The sequence below is a fragment of the Leptidea sinapis genome, chromosome 24 (genome assembly GCF_905404315.1).
Source record: "Leptidea sinapis chromosome 24, ilLepSina1.1, whole genome shotgun sequence".
NCBI lineage: Eukaryota > Metazoa > Arthropoda > Insecta > Lepidoptera > Pieridae > Leptidea > Leptidea sinapis.
Window position 1 is genome coordinate 8,341,016 of NC_066288.1, and position 16,386 is coordinate 8,357,401.

General features: G+C 33.2%; 1 protein-coding gene across 2 annotated transcripts; it reads left to right on the forward strand.

Moving 5' to 3' along the window:
• Positions 1-499: 499 nt before the first annotated feature.
• LOC126971801 (uncharacterized) lies at positions 500-16,360 on the forward strand. 2 transcript variants are annotated; one of them, XM_050818224.1, is made up of 7 exons: positions 500-542; positions 632-709; positions 3,273-3,481; positions 12,264-12,399; positions 13,157-13,422; positions 14,999-15,188; positions 15,928-16,360. In XM_050818224.1, the coding sequence occupies exons 2-7, from the start codon at positions 658-660 to the stop codon at positions 15,990-15,992; spliced, it is 918 nt and encodes a 305-aa protein (XP_050674181.1). In that variant the 5' UTR covers positions 500-542; positions 632-657; the 3' UTR covers positions 15,993-16,360. The 2 variants fall into 2 exon arrangements, with proteins under 2 accessions (XP_050674181.1, XP_050674180.1); XM_050818223.1 differs by having other exon boundaries at positions 513-562.
• Positions 16,361-16,386: the final 26 nt, after the last annotated feature.

Consider the following 16,386-nt stretch of genomic DNA (forward strand, 5'->3'; position numbering starts at 1 on the left):
TATTTTTTTATATTACATTGATAATGGCATTTTTAGAATGATTTGAGCAGATTTTTTATTTTTAATATGCAATCTAATTAACCTACACGAAAGTTACTGAATAAGTTTTATTAAATCACACAATAGTTTGTTTTTTTAAATTCTTAAAAGTTGACCCGTTGTTGTTGTTAATTGACTCATATCACAACTATGACCACCATCGTGTTAACCCGCCCTAACACAACATATTTCTAAGTAAAGAATTAATTAAAATAAGTCGTAAATGAGTCACAAAAGCTATAAATTACCCAATTAACATCCGCGTGTTTGTACGACGTCATCGGGCCCACAACCCTCCACAGTTACGCCATACTTCGAACAAATACTTGTATTTTTTACAATAACCTGCATAAATTTCATATCACGCAATATTATCGCGAACAATCTGCGCATGCGTCGCACAGTCAAAGTTTAAATTTAGAATGTCCACAGAATTTCAGTGTCCTATTTATTGTCAACCACCGCAAACTACAATATTTGAACTGAAATTAACTGCGAATTAAGTAGGCAGTAATTAATACAAGCAAATAATCTTGAGTTTTCGTGTAATAAATATGAACATCATAATTAATAATTGAATATATTGTTTTAGACTTCTAGAGTCAACAATTTGTGAATATGAGTGGGAGAAGTGTTGTTTTACTATTAGTGATTTTCTTATTGAGACAAGGTAAATTGCAATTGTTATTTTCTTGTGTTTAAGAATCAATGGTTATATTTTAATCGACTAATTTTACAACGCTATCTGTCAATCTCGTTGACAACCTTGAAGCATTGCTCTATGGTCGTGGTCATTGCTCAGTGGTCATATATAAATGTAAATTGTGAAAATAATAATGTAATCATAGACAGATAATTTAGAATAGGAATTATATGTCCTACTAATATCTTGCCTTGTTAATAATATGTTTATCTAACACTGTATAATCAAAAGGATTTAATTTTATTTATAGGTATTGAGAGTCGATGGCCGATTTCTCATAGAGCCAATATTAAGTAAGCTATGTATGATTTTTATTCAATAAGAGAAATTGCGTTTTAGATCTATCTAAAATCTTTCATTGTAAATGTTTTATACACTTCTTATTTACACTATTACATATTATATAGCACCTTTAGGAGCACCATATGCATCAGGCATTCTTTCAATTGTATACTTATGTTCCCCAGGAATTTTTCTAACTCTTCGTTTCAAATCTTTATCATTAGTTGCAACTATATACATTTATGCTGTGTAACTCTTTGTACTATGCAGTCATCAGCATAAGTTCCTTTGTGAAGACAAGCGAGCCTCTCAAACCTGGGATCTTTTATTATTCTTAATGCTATCCTATATCTTCGTCCTAATTTCTTCAGTTCTGCTGATCTTTCAAAATATCCATACACCAACCCTAGTTGGTGTAAAAACTATTGAATGTATATAATAATCTCTCTCTGTATAGTAACAGTTATGCCATTTTCAAACTTCATAAGTTGTTGTTGCCAAAAGATGCGTTAAATACTATTGAAATGTGAAAGTTTCGACACCTATAATTTTCAACTCTTTTTGTTTCCATACAAGGCTTGATAATAATGGTACTATTCATTTTCATTTATACGTACACGGTTAATTAGGGTAGTAATCTCCATACCATAATGACCGACTAGTGCAACCTTGAAGTAGGATGATGAAGATTTACCAGTGGGTGGCTCCTTTGCACAGGATGCCGGCTAGATTTTTGGTACCACAACACAGTAAAAGTACTGTAAGCATTATTGTTTTCGCTCTGAAGGCGTCGTAGCTAGTAAAATTACTGGGCAAACGAGATTTAAAATCTTATGTCTCAAGGAGACGAGCGCAATTGTGCTGCCGATCAGAATTTTCAAGAATCCTGAGGCAGGCCAGGGCGAATCAATTTCCATCAGATGAACGTACTGCCTGTCTCGTCCCTTATTGTCAATAAACATGCTGGCTTATCTCTCAAGATTATGAATAAGTACAATAGAGGACTGTCTAAACAGTTTTATAAAATTCTTGAGAGGCATCGGAGAGAATTATATATCGACTGTATTGAGAATCTAAACCACCTCGAATCCACTTGAACACACACAGAAAATTTCATTCAAATCGATTCAGCCAGAAGGAGTTCACTGACAACACACGTATAGAAGAATTATATATTTAAAGATAAAAAACTTTACACTTCAGAACTATTACAATTATTTTACATTATAAAGTTTATCTCTTAAAAAAATTAACTTTCATCCATAATTTCAACGACTCCTTCACCATCTTAATTACCAGCACCATCAGCGCTAATCTCTTAAACTAATACAATAGGTTTATGGTAGCTGGAAAAAGAAACAAAATAATAAAATAAAAAAAAATAAACTAAATATAGAAACCATTAAACAAAGAAATATAAGTATGACTACCACTTCAAGGAGAGTCTTCGCTAATGACAAAGCTTAAAAACCAAATAATTAAACTGCAACCCCCTTATTCATAATAGTCTGCTAACTTAAAGCATTGCTAATTCTCACTCTGTCTTCTTCTATTGACCTAAGTCAGAATGAGAAAAAATACTCCTTAGCGGCTGTTTAAGGTTAGCGGACCATTATGAATAAGGGGGTAAGAATATATCACGACTGAGATTCGATCCCTCAACCTCGCGGTGTTTCAGCTTCGCAGTCACAATGATTCAAATACTGGTCCAATGACCGTATGATCATTAAGTTGATGTCTGAACTATGATTAGTTTGAACTATAAATATTTCATCCATAATTTCATCGCCTGTCTTACGAATTTTGGATCGGCCACGTGTCCTGACGCGAGTTGAACATTTTATACCCATCCCACGAAAAGTATTCAACGCCGCTAAAGAAGTTTTCACTTTGCAGTCATTTTATACCCATTGCGCCTTATTTATAGGAATACGTATTTATATAATATAATGTATGTAGATAAATATGTATATGGTATATTTAATGAGTGTTTCGGTTTATTTTAGATGTATTAATGTATGTTCATTATATTTCCATTTCTTTTTCTTCCGACTTGTATTAGTATTCCTCAAGAATATGACCACCGTATACATAAATAAATATTGAATTCAGACTGGTAGATCCAGAAATTAGCACTTACAAATAAACGAACAAAAAATTCAACAGCTCTACATAATATAGTAAAGATTATATAAATTAATGATATGATCATATTATATATCTATAATTTCTACTGTTTTTTTCAAAGAATCAGCCAGGAGCATACGTATAACAGATCTGACAGTACCAAGCCACGTCGTCGAGGGGGGCTCAGTTCTGTTAGAGTGCCACAATGACCTGGAGGGCGAGATGCTGTACTCCATCAAGTGGTACAAGGATAACAGAGAGTTCTACCGCTATGTGCCCAGCAACGTGAACCCCTTCAGCTATTTCAGGTTACCTGGGGTTAATGTTGATGTAAGTTGTTTCTATTGAATGCTTTTATCAGTGCTTTGGAATGGTTTAAACCTGTTGAGTTGCTCCAGCGTTCAAGTGGTCCTTGTTGACATTGGTTCCTCAGGGTATTACAAGTGGTCTTAGGCCGTCCACGTATAGGTTCCGCAACATATTGGTCTGCTTTAGCTCCAGCTCTTGCGAGCTTATCGGCCATTTCATAACCTAGATTCCGGCATTCAAATTCAAATATTTTTATTCAAAATAGGATTTAAAATCACTTATTGAACGTCAAAATCTACCACCCATTCAAAAGAGACTGCCTCAGACCTGAGAAGAATGGGCGCAAGAAACTGAGCGGGCTTTTTTTGTAATATAAAATATGGATTACAATGTAATATCGTACAATAAACATTTATAATTAAAGAGCCTGAGGGTGTTCGCTTTATTCCCAGTCCGTGGTGTCATTAAGAAAATCGTTTATGCTATAATAACCTTTCCCACACAAACCTTTTTTAACAATTCTTTTAAATTTCGTATCACATTTGATTTGTACATTTTCTGAGATCATATTGTAGAATCATATACATCGCCCAACAAAAGACTTACTAACTCGACCCAACCGAGTAGTAGGCATAACAAGTTTATGTTTGTTCCTCGTGTTAACATTATGAATGTCACAGTTTCTAGAAAATTCCTCAATGTGCTTATGAACATACAAAACATTATCAAAAATGTATTGAGAATCAATAGTCAAAATATTAATTTCTTTAAATTTTTCTCTTAATGATTCTTTAGGACCTAGGTTATAAATCGCGCGAATAGCCCTCTTCTGCAGCACAAAGATAGTATTAATATCGGCCGCACTGCCCCATAACAATATACCATAGGACATAATACTATGAAAATAGCTAAAGTATACTAATCTCGCCGTATCTATGTCAGTTAACCGTCTAGTTTTCTCTAAGTCTCTGGGACCCATCTGAGACTCTATTTTTCATGCCTAATATGTGTAGGCTGTCAATGTATTCCTGATAATGTTCTTTATGTTTATAAGTATATATTGATACATTGATGAATTTGTTAGAAACTGCGACAATCATAATGTTAATACGAGGAACAAACATAAACTTGTTATGCCTACCACTCGGTTAAGTCAAGTTAGTAAGTCTTTAATTGGGCGATGTATATATGCTTTTACGACATTATCCCAGAAAATGTACAAAACAAATGTGTTACAAAATTCAAAAGGATTGTCAAAAAACGTTTGTGTGGTAAAGGTTATTATAACATAAATGAATTTCTTAATGATAGCACAGATTGGAAATGGTGAGAAAGCCCTCAGGCTATTTAATTATAAATTATAGTGTACAATACCACATATACTATAATAAAATTATGAAGAAAAGAAAAAAAATTCCCACTGAGTTTCTTGCGACCGTTCTTCTCAGGTCTGAGGCGTATCATTTTGAATGGGTGTGAGTTTTTTGACGTGCAATAAGTGATTTTAAAGCCTATTTTGATTAAAAATATTTGAATTTGAATGCAGTTTTTGACTAATTTTATTAATGCAAAATTTAAATAGTTCAATTCTGGAAGCGGTGTTACAAGGACTTGTTACGACTAGACAAATAATCCCCTCCGAGTAAATATTATATGTATTAATTTGTTGTAGTAAAATAATGTTACAATGGCATCTAACTGAGCATCCATTAAACTTTCTGAACTGTTTACATGTTAATTTTGGTTTTTTCATTTGAACGTATTCGTAACAACAATTATATCTAAATTCCTTGTCTTGTAAATGACTGGTATTCAACGAGCTAAAAATAATTGGCTAAGAACAGCATAGGTACTTCATAGCTTTGTTTGTAGCAGGAATAATTCTTAACAATTTGTTATTTTTTAAAGTGATAACCCTCACTTCTGGGATTACTTACACGAATTATATTTCAAAACAAATTTTATGAACGTAACGTAATACGTCACTCGAACAGTTGGCTCATTGGAAGAGCGCTCGTACGTTACGCGAGAGGTCGCGGGTTCGAGTCTCTCATCATTCATAAATTTTGTTTTCAAATTTAATTTGTGTAATAATGCTTAATATTAGGTACTTTAATATTTCAATTTAAAGCATTAACTTCCTTTAATTCGTTCTGTTCTTCCTGATTTACAGGAACAGGAATATCAGATGGAAGAACCTTCTGATATTCCTGTTATCAAAAGAACAAATCCATATAAATCTATTTAGCCTTGTAGCAAAAGAAATAGATATTTGTACACGGAGTGAATTCACAAGTATAACATTGTATGTCGTTTTAGAAAGTAGTTAAGTTGTAAATATTACGTTTATTTCACTACTGTATTACTAATATTATAAATGTGAAAGTTTGTATGTCTGGATGTATGTTTGAACTTCTTTAACGTAAAATCTACTGAATAGATTTTGATTAAACTTTACAATAATATAGCTTACACACCAGAATAACAAATAGACTATAATTTATAAAACTATAGTGTGAATTATACAAAATATAAAAGAAGTGTGATTGTTACTAATGAATACAACTAGCGCCATCTCTTTGATAAGATCAATACAATTTATATGGCAAAACAACGTTTGCCGGGTCAGCTAGTCTGTAATAATAGTTGTAAGTGATGCTATTTGTCCATCGCACAAATAATCATTGGCTCAATCTAAAAATTTTTAAACACAAAGAAAGCTTTCAAAATTTTCTAGATTATTGTCGAGACAGAAATTTGAATTTCGACTTGATTCAATTAATTAAAACAAATATTATTTACAGATTATTCTAAATTAGCACGCGCTATTTATATTTATTTAAAAATTAAGCCGATTGATCAAAACACAATATATTTAACTGTAACACTTCTATCCTTTGATCATTTTGGAATGTTCATGATGTATAAGTATCAGTTTTTATCGAAGCGGTACGACGAGCGACTGCGGCATCCTTGGTAATAATTTTGTGCGAGACATGCCATCGAATATGATCTGCTACTGGACCACGTCCTATATTTCGGCCGAACCAAATCCGACCATGTGTTTACAGCCTAAATGTGTTTCGGTTCAAAGAAAGCTGTAGTTTAGTGTTTCCCGACGTGGGGCCCAGGTGGCAAATTGATAGTTAAGGGGGGCATTTTAGATTCGTTGATTTTTATATCTATCTATCGGTGACATATTGTCAATAAAGGCAAATTCCAAAAATGTGCAAGAAAACTTTTACTACCGTTTCCATCTTCATATTTAGCTGAATGTAGACTTAGTGCTGTAAATGATTTACATTTCTGCCTTTGTTTATATACGTTTTTCAAGCGACGAACAAGTTACACAATACATGTTAATTTGTAACTAAAATTTATGGACGATGCGGGACTTTCAACCGAAAGTTGAACAAACATACCAAGATTTACGGAATATACGGTATATGGACGGTTGATGTCAAATCGTTCATTAATTTATGTTACAAATTAAATTTGTATAATTATTCCGAGAAGTGGAGGATATCACTTTAAAATAACAAAATGTTACACAATATTGAATAATAATGACTTCATAATATGAGTAGTAACGCATAATAAATGGTGAAACGTACAATCACACACTTTATACTGTTGAAATTTCAATTTCACGAATGTAGGTCTTATTTTGTTCCTGCAATAGCGTCGGCATAGATCTATAGAAATGTGTAGGTTAATAGATAATGTTGATTTATTACATTCCATGTCCCGAAATAGCACTATGACATTTCAACCACCCCTATAGTTCAAACTTCAAACCATTGTCATATCATGTCAATATCTGCATGTAAATATCACGCGTAAAGCGAATACCCACTACGCAGATAAATATATCTACGGTAAATATATCTGTATCTTTCAATTTCGCTCTCTATGTAATTCGTATGAACTATCACACACAGTTTCTTGCGCAGCTTCTTCTCTCTCAGAGAGACATTTGTTTGCCAAGCGGTAGTAGTGTAGAATACATTAGAAATAACATCAAAAAGAATTCTAAAGTAATCCATTTTATAGAAAACTAGCTGACCCAGCAAACGTTGTATTGCCGATATTAAAATCGCGATACAAAAGTAACTGTTGATCGTAGATGGGTGAAAATTTGAAGTTGTATGTATTTTTTAATGCTGACTCATAATCAAACATGACACGAGAATTTTTATATATTAGATAAATGCCTTTTATGACTTTTATTTACAGCGCAGATAATTTATATTTTATCGTAAAGTATCTGTGGGCACCGACATATATAGAATATATGAGAATAGGTGAGATTATTATATTTTTTGTATAATACGTTTTTCTTTTGAGACAAAATAAAATTTGTATTTGTATTTGTATTATCTACGAGTACAAATATATCTGCAGATAACATCTGCTGAGACAAATTTTATTATTTATTCATTCGTGCATCAAATTCAAAATCAAAATCATCTTCTGACGAGCTGTCTAATAAATCCAGAAGCAATAAACGCGTTTTTAGGGTTATTTCATGTTTGTCTGCCTGCATGTCACAGCCAATTTTTTCCGAAACTATAAGAACTATTTTGTTGAAACTTGATAAGTAGATGTTTTCTGTAAGCCGCATTATCACACAAAAATAGAAAAAAAAATTGAGGGTTCCCCATACAATATATATTTAATACAGCACTGAAAACAAAACAAAATTTTTTTCATCAAACCCATGTGTGTGGGTTCAAACTAACCATAGACGCTTAATAGATTAAATATATAAAACAGAGAGAATGTGCTAAAGATAATATTCAATAAATAATAGTTAAAAAAGCTTTTTAAGATATTATTAAAATAATAATTCTTCTACACCCCACGCTTATTTTTACAATAAAATAATTATTTTTTTACACTATTTTCAATTTAAGCTTATTTTCTAGTTGAAATTTATATAGAGCGTGATTTTTAGTGGTTTTTTTAACTATTATTTATTTTTCATTTTTTAGGCAACTTAGTGTAATGTCATCGGTCCTCGATAAATCTACAAAGTTTGAACGAAATCTAGCCGTTTAAAGTGGGTCAAAATCGCGCCCAAAGTAGTCAGTTACAAACATACAGGTAAAGCTAATATAAAGCGTGTATAAAGCACATAGCAGATATTTTTATGTTTTTCTGCGTATTCGAGACCTCAGCATAACTCACCCTGTATGAATCGGCATGCAGCCTACATAAATCCTCCTTAAAATAATTTTTTATTTCTTTATGGTCAAATGCATAACTAATATATTTTAAGAGCTTACTTCCAGTAGGTTTAAGCTCACCACTTTTGAATTGCCTAATTCCTAGTTACCTATTGAATTCTATAACTCGAGAAAATTCGGCGTAATTTCGATACTATCGTAAAGATAGTTATCATTAATGCATGTTCTACAACTACTTTTTCATTAAATACTATTCATATAGCAAGAATTGTCTGTTTTAGTTATTTTCATAGCGTTATGTCGTATGGAATTATACTATGGGGTAGTGCAGCGGAAGTCAATAATATCTTCATACTTCAAAAAAGAGCTGTACGTGCCATATACTAAATGAGCCCACGAGAATCTCTAAGGGAAAAATTCAAAGATATTCATATTATGACCATGTACGGCCAATATATTTATAGCAATCTCCTGCACGTACATAAACATTATAATTTGTACAGTAAAATAAGCGACAGACATAATTTGAACACTAGAAATAACTACAAGCTTATAGTGCCCCCTACTAGGCTCTGTAAAATAAACAATTCCTTTGTATGCGATAATATTAAATTTTACAATAAATTACCAAAAAGTGTATCTGAATTATCAATAAATAAATTTAAATCTTTTATTAAACGCAGAAGTCGAAGGCTTATTACAGTATTGAAGATTACGTAAACGATATTACAATATGGAATTAAATAGTATTATAGTTGTTTTTTATGGACTATATGGTTCAGCCTTGTGTTGTTTCACTGGTTTGCATTGTTTTGAAAATATGTTTAAACTTTTATGTAAGTAATTAATATGTATGTATCTGAATTGTATTTTTTGTATTTGACGTTGACGAGCAGACTTTTGATTTTATGTCAATAAAATATTTTGACTTTGGAAAAAAAAAATTAAGTGTGTTTGTGTATCATTCAAATATATTTGATAACATTGTTGTGCCGGGCTCCACAAAATTGGGAACTCTTGAGTACCCCAATTCTCACCGATAAGTGCTTCTTCAACCGAGTCAATTCCCAAAAACAATATTTAAGTAACGTTTCTCTTGAGTGCCAAATGAGTGTTGGATGGAATCCATGTTATGCCTTTTAAATAATATTTGATGCACTGTTATTATATTGGCTATTGGTTTATTATTGGTTAAACTTTATTATGTTTTGTCGTTATTTTATTAAGGTAAGGATCAGTTAATTTTAATGATCATAACTAAGATGACTTATACATCTAGATGAAGCCTAGAAAACCGATGAAAACAGGTCAGGTTTATTACTTTACTGTGCGTACTTTCACTCGCGATTTGTTTGTCACTTAGTGTTAGTGTGCCTGCATTGCTCAAAGTAGAGGTTTTCGACGTTTTTATAGCTGTCACAGTCCATCTAGACGTAAACATGCTCTAAGGATCATTATTTATGATCAAATTGCCGTTGGATTAGGGATATTAATCTGTTACATACAAACAGTGCATTTATGTATATAAAATTGATGTGTAGGTTTGTTTGGTTGTTGTTTGGTAGGTATGTTTGTTCAAGCGGCTAAACTGAAAATAGACGAGAGTAATCACCTACTTCAAAGCATCAAATCTTCATAAGTATGAATCGTATAGTATAAGTAACTATAGAAATTATTAATTAATACACAATTATTTAATTAACGCCTTATTTTATTTAATATGCAATCGTATATCAAGCAGATTGACATTATTAAGGATTGATTGATTCACGGATTGTGAAATCTGGGTTATCCTGGGTTCGATTTCATGTCATCCGTGAATCGATCCTAAATTTGCAGTTTAAGTAATTTTGACATAAGAAAGACTGTGTATTTTCATAGGTAAGTACTCTTATTTTGTATTTTATTAATTTCAATTTAAAATTACACGAAGCGTATGTTACAAAATTTTTTTGAGTGTCTAGATGCCACGCAAACAAGTGTCCTTATAAATAGTCAATACACACTACAATATAAAGTTACCGTAATAAAAAAAGCTATTGTTCTTGGGTAGTACGGTATCCAGATGGAGCGCAGTGCAGGCCAATCCGTAATCTATGCAAACAACCTAATAAAACCAGTATGACATTCCATTGACGGTTTGAAAAAGAGTTCTCCAAAAAGTTCCATAGAATGGTTATTGAAATGCCAAAATAGAGAAATTTATGAAAAAATAATTTCCGATAGCCGCTCTGGAATTGCGATTCTATAAAATCGGCCCTTTTTAGGGGCACATTCACATGTAATTTACATATCCTAAAACTATATTGTGGGTATCAGACAGTGATATACTTACATAGTCATCTTTTCTAGCTTCTGGTATATAGCCGTGACAGACAGACTCCTCCATAATATGTTCTCGTTGGTAAGTCCACGCCAGGCTCGAAACCTTGAAAAGAAAAATGAACATTCTTACGTTCTGCTTTTTAGAACACTGTATAATATATGGTTACATCATAGTTTCTCAACCTTATTTTGCTCACCGCCCACTTTGAGAATATGTTTTTTTCTAGAGCCCCCCATCTTAATTTTACTTACCATCTGTCGCGAATTTAAAACAGCTATTGCCACGATTATATTTAAACGTAAGATATTATATTATAGTATATAGTATTATATTATATTATAGCCCCCCCGAAAGTCTCAAACGCCCACAAGGGGGCGTTATCGCCCACATTGAGAACCTATGGGTTACATAATAACATCAACTGTAGTAGACACAATGAGGAAAATAAGAAGAAACAGAAATATTACGTTTTTGCAAACGCTTATCTTATCCATATTTTGTATGCTGCCGAAATGTAGTAGACATTGCGAGAGGTTGAACAGAGAGAAGATAAAAGCCCTGGCAATGTGTTGCTGGAGAAGGATGAAGTGAAATGAAATGAGATTTTATTTGCAAGAAACGTACTTAAGATGTTAACATAATATTATTGATAATCCAATATGTTTCGTCAATTTACATGTAAATATGTTATAAAATTGTCTAAATACTACTGTTATACTGAAACATGTCGGATTTCATAATGCTATCATTAATATTTATAAAATGTAAATTAAATTGTATATATCATTAAGAAGAGCGCAAAAATAGGATACTGGGAGAATTTCTTGCGTCGCGTCGCTTCTTTTTCTCTTAGAGTGCCATTTGTTTCCGAAGCGGTAGAACTGTCTAGAGTATTGAAATGGCATCAAAAAGAATTCAAATTAATCAATTTTGAGAAAATAAATGCCTTTCATGCCTTTTAAATCTGCTGTGGGCGTATTCCAACGATCTTGACCAGATCGTCAGTCCATCTTGTGGGGTCTTCCGGTACGTGGTCGCCATTCGAGGACTTAACAACACCAACAGCCATCTGTCCGTCGAACTATGTGCCCTGCCCACTGCCACTTCAGTTTCGCAATCGTTTGGACTATGTCGGTAACTTTGGTTCTCCTACGGATCTCCTCATTTCTGATTCTATCTCGCAGGGAAACTCCCAGCATAGCCCTCTCCATTGCCCCCTGAGCAACTATGAGCTTAAAACGACTACTACTACAACGAATTACGACCTTAATATACGTACAATTTTCAGGAGAAAGATTCATCAAGTAACGTAGTGAAGCTGGTTAACTTGTCTCCCGAGACGGCGGGGCGGTACAGATGTGAGGTTTCCGGCGAGGGTCCCTACTTCGTAACTGTTTCCGATGAGAAGAATATCACCGTGCATTGTAAGTTCACTCTTTACTGAAACGATTATACTGTTGAATTTATGCCCTTGTATGTTTACCAGTGAGAGGCTCCTTTGCACAGGATGCCGGTTAGATTATAGGTTCCACAACGGCGCCTATTACTGCCGTGAAGCATTAATGTGTAAGGATTACTGTGTTTCGGTCTGAAGGGCGCCGTAGCTAGTAAAATTACTGGGCAAATGAGACTTAACATCAAGGTTACGAGCGCAACTGAAACTTACTTAACAGAGACTTAACAGAGGACAGGGTTCTGCTTTCTTAATATATCTATATTCTATTGATGCATAGGCAAACGAGCGTTAGGGTCACCAGATGCTAAGTGATCCTTGCCGCCCTCATTCTCTTGGAAAACCAAAGGTATCACACAGGAATACTGACAACCTCTTTAGGAAGGTGTGCGCTTGTTTTGAAGGTTACCATGTTGTAACGTGCTTATATAAAAAGCCTTTGAAACACTCCCTATTAGTGTCATACCACAAAAGCTATGAAATCCCCGATGGGCATAAGAATTGTCAAAAGAAATCGAATTTACCTTTTTTATGTTTACATCATTCAGACACAGAATGGTCACTGTCCCCAATTTAATTTAAAACGTCTGATGATTAAATTTAATACTTAACGGCAATAAAACACTTACTTTTAGTTTTTGGTTATAGAAGTATTTCTAATGCCTTAATCGACTATTTACGTGACTTATGTTATCAGAAATAATGAATGATACTCATGTTTATTACAGTATTACCATATAAGCATCCCCAAGTGACAGGATTTCGAGACGAGTATAAGGTCGGAGATATTGTGGCTGTTAACTGCTCATCATCCATGTCCAGACCCCATACTCAGCTCAAGTGGTTGATCAATGACCAGCCTGTTCTGAGGAGGTACATAACGGGACCGTGGTACAGAATCTCAAGGGAGAGGCCTGATGCTAAGGAAACTATATTACAGCTGCGGTTCATCATTACAAATGAACATTTCAGAGATGGCATTTTACTACTGAAGGTATATTTGTAAAAGTACTCGTAAGTATAGTGAAAAATTATTAAATGGAATTAAATTTCTCTTGTGTATTGTTCAAATAAGCACAAAATATAACCACCAATAAGGCCAGTCTCCCTATCCCTAGATAACATAACTATATACTTATAAATCGAGAGTCGTTTTTTTCGTTAATACTGCGAAAACCATAATCAAATCAAATCAAAATCAATTTATTCATGTAGGTCACGTAAGCTACACTTATGGATGTCAAAAAAAAATTTTCTTATTGAATCTACCGCTACTTTATAAAGGGTTGAAGATAAAGATAACATACGATGTAAAGTGTTTCGAAGAAGGTTGTGTAGTATATGAGTAATTGTTCCTGATTACTTATCCTGAACCGATATTTTTTGAAAAAGAAATCCCTATATATTCTCAATACAAATAATTCAGTCAGTTACATTTAATTACATATTATTACAATTCATACAATGATCGGGCAAGGGGTACTCAATTTATATGGCAAAACAACGTTTGCCGGGTCAGCACATATAAAATATAAATGCAATTTTATTTTTAACAGAACTTAAGGCCAGACTATATGTAGTACAATGACACTTCTGATTCAGTTCCACTGACAATGTAAACCTGCAAAAGTCACGAAACGAATGGTTAAATAAATAACTAAATTAAAATATAATGAATATGTAACGTTTACGTAAAAATAAAGTGTGAATGTATGCAGGCAAGAAGGTATACTTCTTTGGCCTAACGAAGCAAAAATCATCAAAATTATTTATTCTTCGTGCTATTCTATGTTTTTAGAAAATACAAATTTGTAAAAATCTTGCATAGATGGCTTACAATTAATTATTAAGTAATGAATACGGCTGCATGAGCTTGAACCCTTTGTCTGTCCTTTTAATAGACGAAGAAACCAAAAAAAAATAACGAATGACGCAAACGTCAGAAAATTTTAGGAACCAACTTCACCCTGTTACTTTTGATTTACAGTGATACGCGCCCATCTTAAAATTGCATTCTCATCATTTTTTCATAACGCGCCTAAGGAAGTATAACTTCAATAACGTTTACGTAAAAACGTAATGTAAAAATTAGACGCGTTCTCATCCCTTATGAAGTATTTTATTCAAATAAATAGTTTTACAGCCTTGATTTTAGTACGGAAAAGGAGGACGAACGAGCGTACGGGTCACCTGGTGTTATGTGATCACCGCCGCCCACATTCTCTTGCAACACCAGAGGAATCACAGGAACAAGCCGGCCTTTAAGGAAGGTGTACGTGCTTTTTTTGAAGGTACCCATGTCGTATCGTCCCGGAAATTGCTTTAATTGCCTCGGAGTAGGTTTGTAAATTAGAGTATTCACCTCTGGATTAAGTCCTATCTTGGTCAGCTTGAATCATTCACGTCGTTCTTGAATTAACTCTAGGGTCCTTCCCTACTTTCAGAATCAATGCAACGCCCATATCATATGCTAGCACTTTATTTAATAGCTGATAATCTACTATTTGAATAAATATTGTTCGACTTTGACATTCAAAGAAAATACTTAACATAAAATTGTTGCCTTGTAGTGTCAAGCATCGATAGCACCTTTATACCAAGAAGAAGTGGTTCATCATATTGTTCGTGCTGAAGATGATGTAACAGATTCCAAACCAGTGCAAGTAGTTGAAGAGGAACTTGATGAAGTATTTGGGCATGAGCGAGCATTTTTGGAGCCTGTTGGTGAAATTCCAATGGCGGAACCACAAAATGACCATGGTAATAAACATGGGTGATATGAAGAGCTTCACACAGCTGACTCTTCAAATTGTTAAGATTAGTAAATATTACTTAAAAGAACAAGCAATGATGTTCTATACATATAGAAAAATCACGTCGCATAAAAACAAATCTGAAATATGGAACATTCCATAAATTACACCATATTAAGCTTCGACTGCTGCGTGATATATATTATATCAATGCCGCATTTACTCCAGTTGCTAAAAATATTCTTGGTCAATGGGCAGCAATGTAAAACATTTATGCAATTCAGATTTGATTTAGACAGTAACAGTTGACACACGACTAAGGCGAAAAGTGTGCTTACTTTGTCTTTAAGCACAGTTTTCCGGTTCCGTTATTAGACTGCAAATGATATGTCTTTATATGTGTATAGAACTTCATTGAGAGCAAGTGTTGAAATTCTTAGCATATGCAATCTTCCGAATTTTAATAGGTTATTTGCCTCTTCTGACTTCAATAGGTATTATACGACTTTTTTAATGCGCGATGGCTTTACTTTTCTAGTTGCTGCTCGAGTTTGAAATAAACTCAATTAGACAATCAGTAGAAAGGATCACTTACCAACAAGTCATCGATCCAATTTGTTATGATGACTTAGGTGATGCAGATGATCGTCTATATTCAATATGTTTCATGAGTGCTTCATATGCATGTATGTGTACTATAAGGCAATCGTGAGTTATTAATATAGCTAGTATTTTTTTACTTTCAGGTAATATTTTGCATAAATCACTTGCAGCTGGGATTTCGTTTATTCTAATCCAAGTTTTTCTTTAATATTATAAGTATCGAATAATTCTGTAAGTATTTCAATTTAAAAGAATTGCCTCGATAAATAGCAAATACATCGAAAAAGACAACATCAGTGAAATCAAATTTCAAGATTAAATACTGTGTTGATGAGGAACTGATTTTAATTCATTTCACGCATTTAGTGCATTTTATATATAGCTGTTAGGTGTTTCTGCACAATTTTATCATGAAATTAAAATCGCGGTACTCGAATACCTTCTACTAAGTATGACAATTTTGAGTACTGATGCTTTATTGTTTGTGATATAAGTATTCCAATGAAGAAATTTAAGATTTAATTTTAATTAATCCAAGTTTCATTAAAGGTTTTTAAATAAAACATTTCGTATATATACATCGTTTTTTATTTACAAGTACC